Below are 15,572 nucleotides of genomic sequence, written 5' to 3'. Positions count from 1 at the left end.
AGGTAGTTATGGTTAAATTGACAGTCCTTTTGGGAGTTAAGATAGCCAAAAGCAGTAGTAGTTAGGAATGAAGTGATAGATGGTAGAGCCTGTTGGTTGAAGAGCCTCTACAGCACACTCCTGAGACTTCATATGTTCACTGACCCTGGGCTAGGAGAAGGGAGATATCAGACTTTGCCACTGAACACCAGTTTGTTGATTCATGCATCCTTCACCTATGTAGGACTAGAAACTGCAAAGCCAGACAGAAGTATGATCTTTGGCATGAAGGATCCCACTGCTGTCTGCATGTAACAGGAGACTTCTCAGACAGGAAGAAAGATAGAAGGAGAACCAAGTCCAAAACAGGCTGAAAGGAAGGTTAAGGAAACCTGAAGAAGGGACCAACACCACAAATGAAAAAAAGCCCATCCATAAAGAAACCAGATCTCAGCTCCTTTTAAAAAGTCAGGTGCGCAAGTTATATTAGCCTCGAGCCAGGTCTAACTTCCGCTGCCAATAACCACTTCCACTGCCAATAACCCAAGCTGACATAACAGCAACATTAAGGAGGTTTGGGATTTTTTTTTTCTGTTGCATTAGGCATTCATGTCTCTTTTCCACATTTTTTTTTTTTCACAAAGTACTTGTATTTTAGCCAGCCCCCTCCCTTCTTGTTAAACAAGAGGAGTTTCAAGATGGGGGCCCAAACCTAAACACTGGCTCAGCAACTCAGCAATGTGAAAGCCACAGGTTTGAGTCCCAGTTCTGTTACTAACAGACCAAGTACACCCAGATACTGGCAAACCAGCTCGGACAACATGAACTCACATCCAGGCTGGACTCCTCTTGACTCTTGCAGTGTCAAAACAGTACTCTCAGGCAATTCAGCCCTTTGCATCAGGCTTTATTTCACTTTCCTGCCCTAGCTAGCTACTCTAGGTGGGTATTTTCACCAGAGCAGCTTCCAACAGGAAATGCCCTTCTACATACAACAGCTCAGCCATGCAGAGCCGTGGTACTGACCGCTCAAATGCTAAACCAAAGAACACAGAAATTTGAGGAGAGTGCTGTGGACAAGTGCAGGCATAGAGCAAGCAATGGTTCAAAAGCTGTACAGACATACCATACTGTGCTGATTCCAGTCCATGCTCTGCTAAGGACCTTGGTGTAGCAGTGCAGGCTTGATGCCATACTAAGGTAGTTAGCCAGTTTCTGAACTAGAACACATTTCTACCCAGGTAGCTCAGAGCAGGCATGTGAGAATCTGCAATTGACACTGGAAACATGCCTTGGCCCACAGATCTTCAGAAATGGTTGTGTTTGTTAGGTTAGGAGCCTGATTCCCTTCGAGGTTCTTTCTGATTCTCCAAGAGTCTCACAGATTGTTCACAGTAAAACAGGAACAAAACTGGGATCTGCCATGATTGAAACTAGTGCTGTGACCACTGAATTGGTCCCCTCTGGACTTCAGAGCTTTCTGGAGTACTAGGGAGTCTGGTATCCTCAGTCCACGCTGAGTCCAGGATCCATTTTTCTTCTAGTAGGAGTCCAGGGTTTAAGAAAGCATAGTTGCACTAAGGACTGGATGAAGGGCACCTTGAGATGAAGGGCTTCATAGCAAAATGTTGAGATTTCACAGCAAAAAATGCTAATGTGTGTGAAGAAGTTGGCTGTGCTAGAAGACAGCTGCACCCTTCCCTTTCCTACATAGCAAGTGTGCATCTGGGGCAGTAAAAGCTTTGCTATTGCAGCTGCTGCTCTCTCCTGGCAGTACTGGGATCTTGGCATTGCCAGAGCTGCCCTGAGGTCCTCAGTGCTCTTTTGAATGTGGAAGTTGTGAATAAGACATGTGAAGCTCTGGTGAGTTCCAGATGCTCATGATTATCAGTGATCCCACCCATTTTTTAAATCAAGGCCGCTTCCTGGAATAGCATCTCATGCTTCATGTTGTGTATCTCCTCTGATGGGTAGTTCAGGTGGATAAAATACCAGGGCACATAATGAAAAATTACCTGAGTGAAATGATAATGAAGAAACAGGTTTAAGCCCATATAGCCTTGTCTGTACCTAAGCTAAGTACATACTTCTTTGCACTATACAGTGGTGCTATCAACTTCTCTTTCACATCTTTTCCTTCTAACCCAACAGTGCAGTGATTTCATGCATGTGACATGTGGGCATCCAAGTCCAGGTACTGTCCTTTACCAAACTCCTAGTTAGAATTTAAATCCAAGACACCAAATTATCAGATGTCCTCTCAATGGCCTGTGTGTTGTCTTGGGACTTGCTCTCAGTATCCCTGGTGGAACTGCTTCACCACGAGGCTACAAAGTGAGAACTATAGCTTAGAGGTTGTAGCCTTTGTATGATGCTGGAGGAGAAAACTGTTGTACTGATCCCATTGTATATGCTACCTGCTGAGCAACTTGGCAGAATTGGAGCTCCCCTTACTTTCAGTGCTTTATTGAGAATGCCCTGGCCAGGAGTGCTCTGATCTTGCAAATGATGTGACAGAATAGGCAGGAACAGAATGACTCGGTTTCTTCATGTCAGACTTGGACACAAAGTAGATGCCAAGAAGCTCAGCACCATTATGATGTGGGAGTTTCTGTGTGTTCCCAACAGCAAAAGTCAGGCTGTACATATTCCCTCAGGAACTCACATGTCAACTGAATATCGGAATCTCCACTGTCATGTTGGATGGCCACAGAAGTTATGGTGGCATACAAGTATCAGAGGTAAGTAGGACATAAAACCTTAAAGTGCCACTTGCCAACAAAAACCTTATTTATTACCCTTCCCATGTAACTGGAGCAACTTTGTTGAGGCACAAAATTTAGGAGGCTGGTTGCACTGGGCTCTCATTACTGTGAGCAGTGAACTTCTAGATGGGCTGAATTGCACCTCCTTTGTCATTAAGGCCCCACAGCCACAGCGTATCCATGCATGGTACTGTAGACAAAGGTAGCCCACATTCAGAAAATACCCTGAATGACCAAGGCCTTTCTATACTTGTGAACCTTCTCCAATGACTCAGGACAGTGTTTAGCTGTGGTTTCCCTCTGCACTCCTCAGATGTGGAGGATTTATCAGCATCATGCCATGTTGTCATTAGCAGTCATTAGCCTAAACTTGTTGGCCGTTTTCATCAGGAACGTACTTCACATAACTGTGCCCGTCAAGATGTACTAAAAGGCTAACACTCCTGTTTTGTCTTTGCCTATCACATGCTTATGTTCTGTTACAGAGTAATCCTGCCTATAACAGGAAGCCAGAAATGCAAATGACTAAGGACAGATAAATGAATATTTAATTCAAACCAGCAAGATGTTGTTTGCAGTTATTTATTTTACTAAAATGGTTACATATGTTGAAACAAAGAAGAGCAATAGTAATAATGTTTGTTTTTCCAATATCATAAATAATTATTGAGTCTTCATTAGCTGTTGGCTCAGCACTGATCGTGATTCTTGTTATTTAAAAAAAGACACACAAGTAATTCATTAGAATCTGTGTTTTCAGAAAACTCTAAAGCAGCAGTAGAAAAAAAATAAATTAAAGGAAATGATAACAAGAAATTATGCCAAGTATTCTTAAATTTAAAACCCACTTGATGTGTTTTACAGATTATTCTTTGTGCTTTGATCACTTAAAAAAAGAACCATGAACAAGTTGTTTATACTATGTCTTGTCTTCTCCAGTTTTACTCCAGAGAAGTCACCATAGGTACCTTTTTTACATAACAAATTTTGTTGTCATTTATGCAGACAAAAACACTGTGAGTATTCCTAACAGAAAAGTTTGTCAAAACCATCAATTTATTGTCATAAAATATTTAATACCAGAATAACTTATAATAGTATGAACAAAAGTGAAGTATTAACTCTCTGCTATTAGTTATAAACTCACATTATTATGTCAAAATCCAGTAAAGTATCAAAAATTAATGCATGGTATCTTAGACACATAATGATGCAAGTCAGTAAAACATACTTCAACTGTTCATACAGTCATGACATACATTTCTTGCTTGGCACTTTAAGTCAATGCAAATCAGCAATTTAGAAAACAAAGTAAAAATATATATGTACAAAATATTTTCATATCAAATCATTTTCATTGTACACTAAATAAACCCAACAACATGTTATGTTACATCAAGAAGTTTTCTAAGAAGTCACACCAAGGCTGATATTTGCAATGTATCTTGATTATTTTAGTGCAACTGGAACAGTCTATACTTGCAAGTTAGTTTTGTCGTTAGCACAGTCCTGCTTCCACTGAAGTGGGAATTTGGCCATTATGCTCAGTGGGAGCAGGACTGAAGTCTTTTCTTGTTCATTGATGGCTCACCAAAAAGAGAAAAGGGGAGAGGGATAAGTAGGAAAACACCTGACAGGATACCCACAGGAAAAAAAAATCCAGATCTTAGCAACAATCATCTCTTTTCCAGTTTTCTGTAACTGTTTCAGTATAAATCATATTTGGCTTTGCCACTGTAAATTGCTTTCATGTAAATTCCACTCAAGCAATGTAAACCTTATTAGACTATTGTTATATGACTTAAGAATAACTTGTACACCCTAGAAAACCCTTAAACATAAACCTGGTTTTATGCTAGTTATTATGCTCAACAGCAGTCAAGTTTACAGACATGACATTTAATACATTTTAGTATCTACTTAAAACCCTCTCACATTAAATGCTGGGATTTTTCAATGCTTCAAGTCCCATTTATGTTTCTAGTTTGGGCTTTGATAGTTTATACTATAGCTTTTTCTCACTGAAATGTGAACTGTCAACCAACTGTTTTCATGTATGCAGTACCTACAAAATAAAAACATTTAAAACACATTGAAGTAATAATTTCCACCATGGAAACTTTTTTGAGCTCTACTGCAAATAATAAACGGCACTATAAATTCAGTTTTGTACAAGAAGAGATTGATTTTTTTTACTTGTATAAAAACTTCAGTAAGTCACTAGCAAAGCTTTAAAACAATAGAAATTCAACTTGAATTTACAGCTAGTCTGGCTAGAACCTCCTCAACTAGATATCTTTAATAAGCAACATGTCTGGGAGTGTATGTATAAGTTCAAAATAATCTGAACAATTAACTTATTTCCTAAATTTGTGTGTTCTAGAGTATTGCACTTTTCAAAGGAATGATTTTGGTATTTTAATATACTGCATATACAGGTAAGAAACATGCATAACAACCTCATTGTCACTTTGACAAAACATACTGTACAATTTTTATAACACTGTTGATTAAAAAAAGAGAGAGAGAAAATGATGTAACAATTTCATTAAGACTTGTCAATTCATTCAAGTCTAATAAGCACAATTCTCCAGGGCTTCCAGCAGTAATGTGTTTAGCCCTAGGCTGCTTAAGCCCACTTGGAATAATATACAAAGTTTAAGCATTATGGCATTGTCATTTTGAGGCATAATACTGTTGTACTATGCCCACGTTATAGCTTATTTTTTGAAAGCAAGGCACTTACTGTAATAGCAATGCAAACATCTTATGCGCACTTTGATTAACATAAAATAAGTTAATGTTTTGATAAAAACAGTTTTTTTTATAATTTACATGCCTTTTATAGAAGCAATTGAACATTTCATTTAATACAATGAAAATGTCTGAGTCAGAAGGAATGTTATTTTTTTTTAACTGACCATACTGTAAAAGGGGGCCTATTTTCCACATTTGCCTCATATCTGTGAATCTGATTTTGCTGAAAACTAATCCTGTAAGGAAAATGTCCGCTTGACAGGAAAAAGAAAAAGGACGTATCTCTTAAAACTGCTGAACTAATGGCACTTTGACAGTCTTTACTTCTGATATATGTGATGATTTCTGAATGATGCAGCTGGTAGTTCCCTGCAGTTTTTCCTTCCCTTGGGCGAGATTCGTTAGGGCCATGGCTGCGTTGATCTCCTTCCAGTATGTTTCATCTTTGCTGGTTCCTTTTCTGTTAGCTGCGCTAGATTCAAGCAATAACAAATATTTACACATATAGCTTACACACCTACAGTGGCTATGTGATGCTAATAAAACTGTAATAATAATTTTGGAAAATGGCAAATTTCCTTACTCACCTTTCACACTTATTTGGTCCGTTCTCCAAAGTTTCTGAAAACAGAAGAAAAAAATTGATGTCTGTTTTCTTCTAATAGTTTTTAAACATGCAATTTCATGAAATAGTCACATGGAAAAATAACCCAAGGTTAATTCCAAAATTGATACCAAATAAAATCTTTGTTTGAACACACATAAAGGGTCAACTTCACCCAAGTAAAAACTCTCTTTAGAGAAATCCACGCTGAGCTTGGAGCAGAGCACATGTCAAAAACCCCCACTCTGGGGAAATTTCTACCATGAGGAGGCTCCTGTGACACGACCTTATAAAAATAGACTTTGGTGAGGCAGAGCCTCACTGATCCTTCCCAGCACCACACCAGTAGAACCAGTGCTGAACCTTGCCTTGTGCCAGCCCAGTCCAGGAAAATGTATTTTAGTTATATTGGCAATAGTGAGAATAAAGCTGGTCTTGGAGGTTCACTTAAATTTTGCAGGGTGATGGAGCAAATTTTTTCATCCATAAATCCCAGGGACATAAGGAATTACAAAAACTAAAAATAAAAATCAGTTTCATTGCCCTTTAGTGAATGCCCTCTTGTATGCACTAAAAATAGGACCTCTACCCATACACAGATGATGTGTGTGGTTTTTAAGGCGACCCTTGCCTAGGCTGCAGCTCAGTCCCAAAGGCAGGCTGAGCGGGATACAAGTAACAAGCACACGTGGCTAACAACCTTCAAAGGAGAAATTGCATTACAGGCATAAGCTACACTTTCCCATCAAGAGTCACATTTGTTCATTCATTAAGTCTCGCATCGCAGAGAAGCCAGAAATATTTACCGGGCCGAAATGTGTAAGCTTTATTCAGTGGGTCTGCTATCCTGACACAGAAACGCATTATAGGGGAACGAGAAGCCGATGCCTAACTGCAATGCCCATGGAGAGTGAGTCAAACAAAAGAAACAGCTTTGGCATGAACACTGGTGGCTACACGACCAAAAGGGCCTCTAAATCTCATAAAGTAATGCACCACTTCATGAGGCTAGATTCCCAACTGGAAATTCGCCTTATTGCTTGATTTCAACAAGATTATTAATTAAAAGCTGATCTGTCCTTTAAACAGAGCTTCCAGTGGAGTGGGTCCCAAAGCACATTGCAGCCGTTGCTAGCCCTACTTTTACGAGTGGCTGCACCCCACAAGAGCAGCCAATTTTCTCATGCAGCCAACAAACCAAACACCTCAGCACAGCCGCGCTCCTCAGTGCTTGCAGGTGAGCAACGCAGACCGCAGGCTCACCAGAAGAAATGCAGGCAGACCATCTGCAGTTTCAGAGGTCAGATGTTTGCCAAGCTGTTTGATTTAACAGGACTCCAGGCTTTTGCAAAACAGCTTTATAAATGTCCACGAATGACCGAGTCCTCAGGTTTATATTTTGTTCTAAAACAGCACATCTTAAGTCAGTATCTCTTGAGCTACCCTGGTTCAGTGCTTGGCGGGGAAGTTCAGCCTAGGCAGAGGAGAGAATGAAGGGGAAAAAAAGAAATATTTGATCTACAGAGATGTACTGAATGACACCAAAAGTCTCCTTCTTAATGCTGTACTTGGCTAGAAACTGTTTTTCGGCCCTGCTCCATTATTTTTTTTAAATAGAGACAATTTTAAAGAGGAGCTTTAGGACTGAATAGGTCAGTAGGTATAGAAATGGAAATGGCAAGTAATAGAGAATGTTATTGCCAGAGCAAACCTGGATATAAATACACCTCTCTCAAGCATCTGTCAGCTTCTTTTGCTGTTGGAAAATATTTCCTATGAACAAAAAAATTGCTTGTACAAACTTCTGAGGAAAGTAGGTGTGAATGGTGACACACATTCCAATTCCAGCGTTTATTTGAAGGAGTATTTGCAAATATTTTTTAGTGGTGTTTAGCCAGCTCTAAAAGAAAGCGACTTGCCCACAGTATAAAAAAGCAGTACCAAAGCTAAAAAATACAATCCAGGAGCAAAGAGTTACACATTCTTTAATTTTGCTGGAGGACATGTTTTCTTTCTTTCTTTCTCTTTTTTTTTTTTTTTTTTTAATTCCATTCAGATTTTATGTTTTTTAAACAAATAATTTATGTCAAAGAAATTTGAAACTAGGTTACAATAAAACCATCACTGATAATTTGCAAAGCTCTTGCTAATAACTGCTGTAAAAGCATGTTAGTACAACGAAGTCTGAAAATCCATCATTTAAATGCACAGGCCCCCTTTTGCTTGCCAAAAATTCTTTTCAGCTATACCAAACCTGTAACAGCATATCTTCATTGGCACTGCCATAGTGTCCCAGGAGCCCACACCTGTCTGAACAGCCCTTGGTGAAGGAAATAAGTATTACCACCATTTGTGGACAGGGATAACCATGCTGAGAAAGGCAAACAACCAGTTCTGCAGGGAACGCTGATCTCCACATCCCTTTGATTTCAGAGGGAAAAGACCATCACACATGTTCCTAGGCCTTCCTTGATATCTTGCAGGTCAAGCCAACCTGATCCAACTCAAAAGGAGGAGACAGTGGTGGGTTTCATCTCACTTGCCATTAACATGCCATCAAAAAGTCATCTATCTATCTATCTATCTGTCTATCTATCTATCTATCTATCTATCTATACCTATATATCTCTCTCTGTATATATATACCTGTATATATCTGTACCTAGGCTAGTTGTCTGGACTCCAATCACAAATAAGAGAGATGTCCTCCAGGAAGTTGTTTCAGCTCACTTATCTAACACCTCAGTCCAACATCCCTGAGCTCTCCTGCAAAACCAGACAGCATAGCCCTCCTCCATGGCCACTTCCTCACACTGGGCAACATTAACATCCACGTGCACATACTGTGAGCCAGATGAGAGGAGGACCACATTTCTCCTCTGGAGATTAAACCAGTGGTGTAGCTATGGCCTGAACTGCTTAGCTCAGCCTGGAAGAATTGTAGCCACATCTGGCTCTTCACTGACAAGAGAGAGAATGTTGATGATAAAATTTTATCAAATTAAATAATGATGTGAATCTTGCCCAATGTTTGGCCTAGTCTTCATCTTCTGCAATCTACCTTCTCTATCCCCAGCTATGAATTGAAGCTTTTGGTAATTAAAACTTGACATTTACATATATGTAAAGCAATCACACAGTGTATTTCAACTTTATAAGCAGCATGGTGAGACTGCTACATGAACGTAACTAAAGAACAGCATTCCCAGCATGGTTTATTATACAAGGTAGAATGGATGCACCATAGCTGCCCTCCCCAAACACTGTGGTTATCTTTAATAAAATAACTTTCTAAAAAAAACCTACAGTTTTCTCAATCACATATTTATTAACTGAAACCCAACTCTATTAGCTGCTGATGAAGGTGATTTGTTCTGCCTCAGAAAGCAAGGGGCTTTTAGCATATATTGAGATCCTTAAAGGAAATCTATTTAACATTAAACATCAGATTTTTTTTGTGTTGCTGTTGTTGTTGCAAATTCTGAAATCACTTTAAAATGTGGAAATCGTTTTAAAAAATGGAAATTTTAAAGCACTATGAAAACAGAACCACCTATAATTGGGGATTGCCATTTATACCTCACTTTCTGCTGTTTCTTTCTGCTGTTTCATTCTGCTCCCAGTTGTAAGCATCCAGAGATTCAGCTTTTGCCTGGCCAGGAATGTCTCATTCTGCTCTCACCATCCGCCCAAAGAAACCAAAGAGGTAGGATATTTGTTCCCTCTTGTTTATAATAGGAAGTCACTATAAATCACTTACCAATGGAATCCTGTATACCTTTCCATTAGTAGGAGTTTTCAGTATACAGTTTACCATAGCACGCAGTGCCAAGAGTGTAGTCACTGGACAATACCAGCTTTGTGATACAGTATGGTATTTTTCAGGACTCACTTAATTATTAATAATACATGTAGCACACACACACACACACACATATATATAGGATTTTTTTGTTTTGCTTTGTTTTCACCACAAAATTTCTTCATAAATATTCACTAGCCGATCCTGACAGCTCGCTTACAAGGTAGCTTGCAGTCCCATTTTAGCAGAGATGGAAATGAGTGTCAGAAGTCCAAAGACAACATGGCTAGGCAATACTTTGACCATTTCAAAAGCATTTAAGAGCAGACTTCTCCAGGTTTTCTCCTATATTTAAAACCTTTTCTATTTTCTTCTGCTATCAGAAAGGCTCACCCAAAGAAAATAAATTCCAATGTTCTCGAAGGCAAGCTCTCCACAAACTGGACAATAATATCACTTTCCTCCAGTACGCTGCCATTACATTTGACTGTTATTTATCAAAATAATATGTAAACAATTTACAAGGAAATCTACAGCTACATACATGCACAGTACTCTTTTAAATAGTGTATCCAGTACAAGAGAAGAAAGCCAGTGTATAAATACTGTAGCGCATGTGTCTACTCCAATTTACAGCATACAAAGGCTCTCTGGCTACATGGTGTTGCAGCATGTTCAAGTATTTCAGAACAATTCAGACCCTCGCAGTTCTCTGAGCCCAGACTCATAACTTTCATATACTTGGATGCCTCTAGGGATGTAGTAAATAAAGTTAATTGCAGTTACATTTTATCCCTTTGATCTAGGAATTTTGATCTAAGAATATCACGTGTGTAGTGATGAACTAACTTCAGCTAAAGGCCCTGCAGGGAACAGTGAAGGAAAGACTGACCACTTATGTAGGACAAAGAAGCATCCACGTTACTCTCCCACTCAGTGTTACTTCTACACAGTTCAAATCAAACTGCAACAACTGGTTTAAACCTCTACCTTGTGTTATCAGGTAACACTGACAAAGCAAAGATGGCTTGAAACCAAGAGGGGAAAGAATGTGTGAACGAGAGAACGAGACAGAGAGAAAAGGGCACTAAATATTATCCAGTGGAAAAAAAAAAAAAAAAAAAGGACATGGAAATCAAGATGCTGTAAGTGGGTCCCACATGACTGTAATATTTCTTGATGTTACTTAAACATGTACAGATTCCTTATGAATTACACACCACCTATTCTAGCTCGAAACAGAGGGGAAAAAAAGAACTGCTGGCCCCAAATGGTGAATACTATAAAATATTTGTCGGTTCAATAAAAGGTCCTGTATAACTTATCTTCATTTAAAACTTGGCAGTGTTATTCAGCTGTTTCTCTCTGCCTCTTCTGAACTTTCTCTTGTTGGTTTTGGAGACTCTGGCTTAGCATGTGTTGACCAGCATTTTCAAAACAAGCAAGAGGAGGAAAAAGAGGGAGTAACAGGAAATAAATGGGGCTGCTGAATGAAAAATGAAGTTTACATATGTGAGTAAATTAGTGGTGAGATGAGGTATTTCTGTAGGTCACACACACAACACACACACCATCCCTTGACTGTCTAGTATTTTCCAAACCACAATTTCAGGACATATATGACTTTCAGATCTCTGGTTCTCCAAGAACAAAATTGGGTTAGCTGTACTTAATATTTCCCTGCTCTTCTACATCGATCCACCTTCTTTTCCTCACAGAGGATCCCAAAGTAAATGATTTATCACACAACGTCACCAGCATTCTCCCACATCTGGAAGGGAAAGTGGCCTAGCACAGGCTGCTCAGCAGGGCGGGAGAGGGGAAATTGTAGCCCAGAGCTCCAGGCCAGACCCTTTCCTCTTATGAGAAATGTCATTCAGCCTCAGTAAAAGACTGTAGCACCTTCTGAGAAACCCAAGCACAGAAAGCCTCAGCTCCTCTAGATTGACCTGGAGGAAGCAGGAGTTGGCCTCCCCATGCTTGCACTTGCAGTGCTCCCATTTTGAGAGCCTGATATGAACAGACAAGGGAACTTGTGAATGCAGATACTGCTCAGAGGCTTTCTAGACATAGACAGGACTCATCTGATCCAGCAACTGGCAGGGCAACTCTTTAAAACCCTTTTCCTTTCATGCCGTCCTCCCAGGTTTCCCTGTGAACACCCGACCTATTAAGGATGAATTAGAGAAGCACAGACAGGAAAGTTCAAGCTGGAAGAGTCTCCAAGCTGTGGAGTCTCCTACAAAAACATTTCCCAAATTGACCTTCCACAGAGCCAGAGCCACCTCTGTGAGGAATCCATTCAGGGTTGACCCACATGAGGCTGCTCCTGCCTGCTGTGGGCACCTATGCAGCCAAGCACTTGGGCTGAGGGAAGAAAGTCCCTGTTTGCGTTTCAGATGACCTGAGGTTGCAGTCATGCTGAAGCAGCATCAGCCCACAGTCTGCATGTGTGCCTGGGACCCATCACAGCAGGTCCCATCTAGGGGGTTATACTGGATTTCCACTGACAAGGATTTATTAGCATGTCCTTTTATTGGGTAGGAGGAGGAAAGATGTCAGAAACTTGCAGGAACAAGATCTAGGCCCAGGCTCTAGAGAAAGATCATTTTCAGCAAAACTTTCACTTACCACTGCTTGCTCCTTCTTCCAGAAGGAGGTGGTGGAGCAGCCTGCTGTGAAGTCACCCCACAAACCCAACACTTCGCTTCTTTGGCTTCACAGTCAGACTGTAATGACTGACCTGTCATCAGCCATCATCCTTTCAGATAAGCAAACTGCGCAATGATAACTTCTGTTCACAGTCAGAGTAACAGCAAATGCTTTTCTGAGTTCTCCATGGGTTTTTCTCAGGAACACCTTGAGCCCTGGTCTGACCTCTTCTGTTAAGACCCATAGGTTGGGTCTTGATGAAGTTGGAAATCTCCCTTTGCCATCATGCCCCAGACCAAGGCTTTTCAGTGAAATCTCTCTCTGAAATTTGCTTCTTGCACAGGAATATCAGATATAGGGTTTAACTGTGAGGGACTGGTACCACTCATTTTTTCCCCCCTGAATACCTAAAAACCTGAAGACGTATTTTTCCATGTGTAGTCTGGAGCTTGCTGAATTGGGAGTAAGCATCTAGTTACATTTTAATACATGTGATTTTTATGAAATGAGTGTACATGCCCACAGAGACCAGGATAGGTGTATTTTATAAACTATAAAATAGAATTGAGTTTGCAGGTCTATATTAACATTTGCATTAATAAGTGCACTGAAAACACCACATAATAGTAGGCTCGGTGCAAATGGTCTTACAGTCTTGGGCTATGCACCTGCATGTAAGAATTTATTAGTTAGCAAACTAGATACAAACCTGGTGTAAATCACTTCATTGTTTGGGCTGTCATGGCCAGCTCTAAATTTCCCATGACCAGTGACAGTGTGTTCTCTTTACTGAGATTCAGGGCACTGTGTGAGACTTGTTTTTTCAGCCAGGCTTTAGTAGAGCTTATAATGGGAGTCTGTGCCATGTAGCTTTGGAGGCGAGTTGTTAACGAACTGACGGTTATATGGTATTATGTTCTTTTCAGGTTTGCAGCAAAGCTGACTGAAATCAAATCTTTCCTCATTGAGTTGGCATGTAATTAATTGTGTAATGTTGTCGGATACCTTGGTGATAGTCTCCTGTGTGCACTTCATAATGGATAAACAAATATCTGACTTAGGCTTCATTTTTTGGTGTTATTTGGAAAGGGATTTACAGCACGTGCTGTGCTGACTGGAAGGATGAAGTAGTTGGCCCTCTTATTGCAAACCATTGTGGGTTAATGGCGAGAACCAAGTTAGGCAGCAGGAAGGGGGAGGGTGAAATAAAGAAAAGGGAAGAAAGGAGAAGAGGAAGAAGAAAAAAAAAAGACATAAAGGAAAGACAAAGATGTTAAAAAAAAGGAAATGAGAAAATGGCAAATGAAAATTCATAAGGAAAAAGAAGAGTAAGGAGTATGAAGGTAGAAAATGTACCAGTGTGTTCATTTTCTTTATTTTAGTATAAAAATATCCTTTTCCCACCCAGGAATCTAGCTGTTGTGCAGGCAGGCACGTTCAGTCTTTCACTCTGGATCTGAAAAATTTAACTGGGAGCTCTTAAAGCCTAAAATAAGGCTTTAAAAGTAAAAAGCTAAAGTCAAATGCAGCCAGGGTAAGCACTATTACACTCCATCCCAATTGTTTTTCATTAAAAATGCAGGGTGAAAGGGAGGGTTTCAAAGCCATATTTCAACCCTAGGCTGACACTACAGCAGTAAAATCTGATTTTGTTATGCTAGTTGGCTGCGGGTTTGGGAGCAGACCTTACATATGCGGTGTAAGGTTATGATATAAATGCATGCACACAGGATATTTTCAGAAGCCTCCTGCACAATTCAGAGAAATGTGCCCCCCGGCTCCTGTGGCTCTGCTTGCAACTGCTCCAGGAGCCAGCTCCTCTCCTGCCCCTGGGCTGCCAAGTAGGCTCAGACATGGCATAGGCTGCACAAAGGCAATTTAAATTACAAGGTGCTGTATTTTTAGGCAAGTGGAGGAACTTCTACATGAATGCCAGAACTGATTTCCAGGGTGTACTTAGCCAGCAGAACAGAGTAAAGAATGGGTAAGTCTTTAAGGAAGAGGAAATTCACTGCTTCTTTCACTCGACTGTAAGATAAAGAAGAGACAGACAAATATGATCTTTTAAAGCCTAGCTACTTCCAGCCACCACATAGAGTATTGTGCGTCCACTGGGATGTACACAACATTTATGTCCAATTAATAAAAACCAGGTACCTAAGTTGTAGCTCAGACTTACTGCTGTCTGTGTGATCACAGGCATAAATTTCAAGTATCCTGTAAGGTAGTACATAAGCACTTATAGGTGTCCAACAGTCAAACAGACGTAAAACTAGTTGTAAGCTGAAGAAGAGCATCACAGTAATCCCAGACAAAAAAAGATCCAACAAATCAATGGATTGCATGTGAAATTTAATATATATATAAATTTATATCTATAAGGAAGCATTCTTATATATTTCTGTATCTGCATCTGTTTCTATACTGTATGTGCATAAAGATGAGAAAGCCTAAGCAGTCTGCCTTCCCACCAAGCACATTGTGAGATACAGCAGTATAACCCAGTATAACCACACATGGAATTTGCCATGGTGGCCACCTCCTGAAGACGCAGGATGGATCTGCTCTGGGGCCAGACCCAGGGTGGGAGGCGAGACCCTTCCATGCACAACCTCAGCATCATGGTGCAGCCACTGCAAGGCCATTGCAGGAGGGAATGCAAGAAGATAAAAGAAGTTCAGGTGATTTTAACACGAGCCAGTAAATCATGATAACAATTGGCAGTCTCTCTGCTTGTGCCACACGTTTGTGCGTGGGGCTGGATGAGCTGTTTTAACCAGCTGTTTCACAGATGGCCCTTGTACATTCTCCAGTCTCTGGACTCTGAGCCTGGGCTCTCTTCTTCAGCAGTGCTGAGCACTTGCAGGTGTAAATGAGGTCAACAAGAGTTGTGCTTTGAAAGTATAAAGAGGCATGAAAATATGTGAATCCATGAGGTCTTAGGTATCCAAAATTGGGCCAAAATGACTTTAAATCAGAATTCTGCACTGCCTCAATTCCCCATTTGTGAGAT

The 15,572-nt window shown here is 40.2% G+C and overlaps 1 protein-coding gene across 4 annotated transcripts in view; it reads right to left on the bottom strand.

Annotated features, from left to right (window-relative positions):
* Positions 1–3,310: 3,310 nt before the first annotated feature.
* Positions 3,311–15,572, bottom strand: part of MKX (mohawk homeobox) — a 48,992-nt gene continuing 36,730 nt past the window's right edge. For 3 of the 4 annotated variants that reach the window (XM_066991570.1, XM_066991569.1, XM_066991572.1), the window contains 2 exons: positions 6,089–6,122; positions 3,311–5,973 (listed from right to left, as the gene is read on the bottom strand). In XM_066991570.1, coding sequence (XP_066847671.1) covers positions 5,787–5,973; positions 6,089–6,122 — 221 coding nt within the window. In that variant the 3' untranslated portion in view covers positions 3,311–5,786. The remainder of the gene's footprint in view (positions 5,974–6,088; positions 6,123–15,572) is intronic. The other variant, XM_066991571.1, reaches the window with a different exon arrangement.

This window comes from Anser cygnoides, chromosome 2, assembly GCF_040182565.1.
Source record: "Anser cygnoides isolate HZ-2024a breed goose chromosome 2, Taihu_goose_T2T_genome, whole genome shotgun sequence".
Classification (NCBI taxonomy): Eukaryota; Metazoa; Chordata; class Aves; order Anseriformes; family Anatidae; genus Anser; species Anser cygnoides.
The sequence above is the reverse complement of the archived record's forward strand: the minus strand, read 5'-3'. Positions and strand labels throughout refer to the sequence as shown.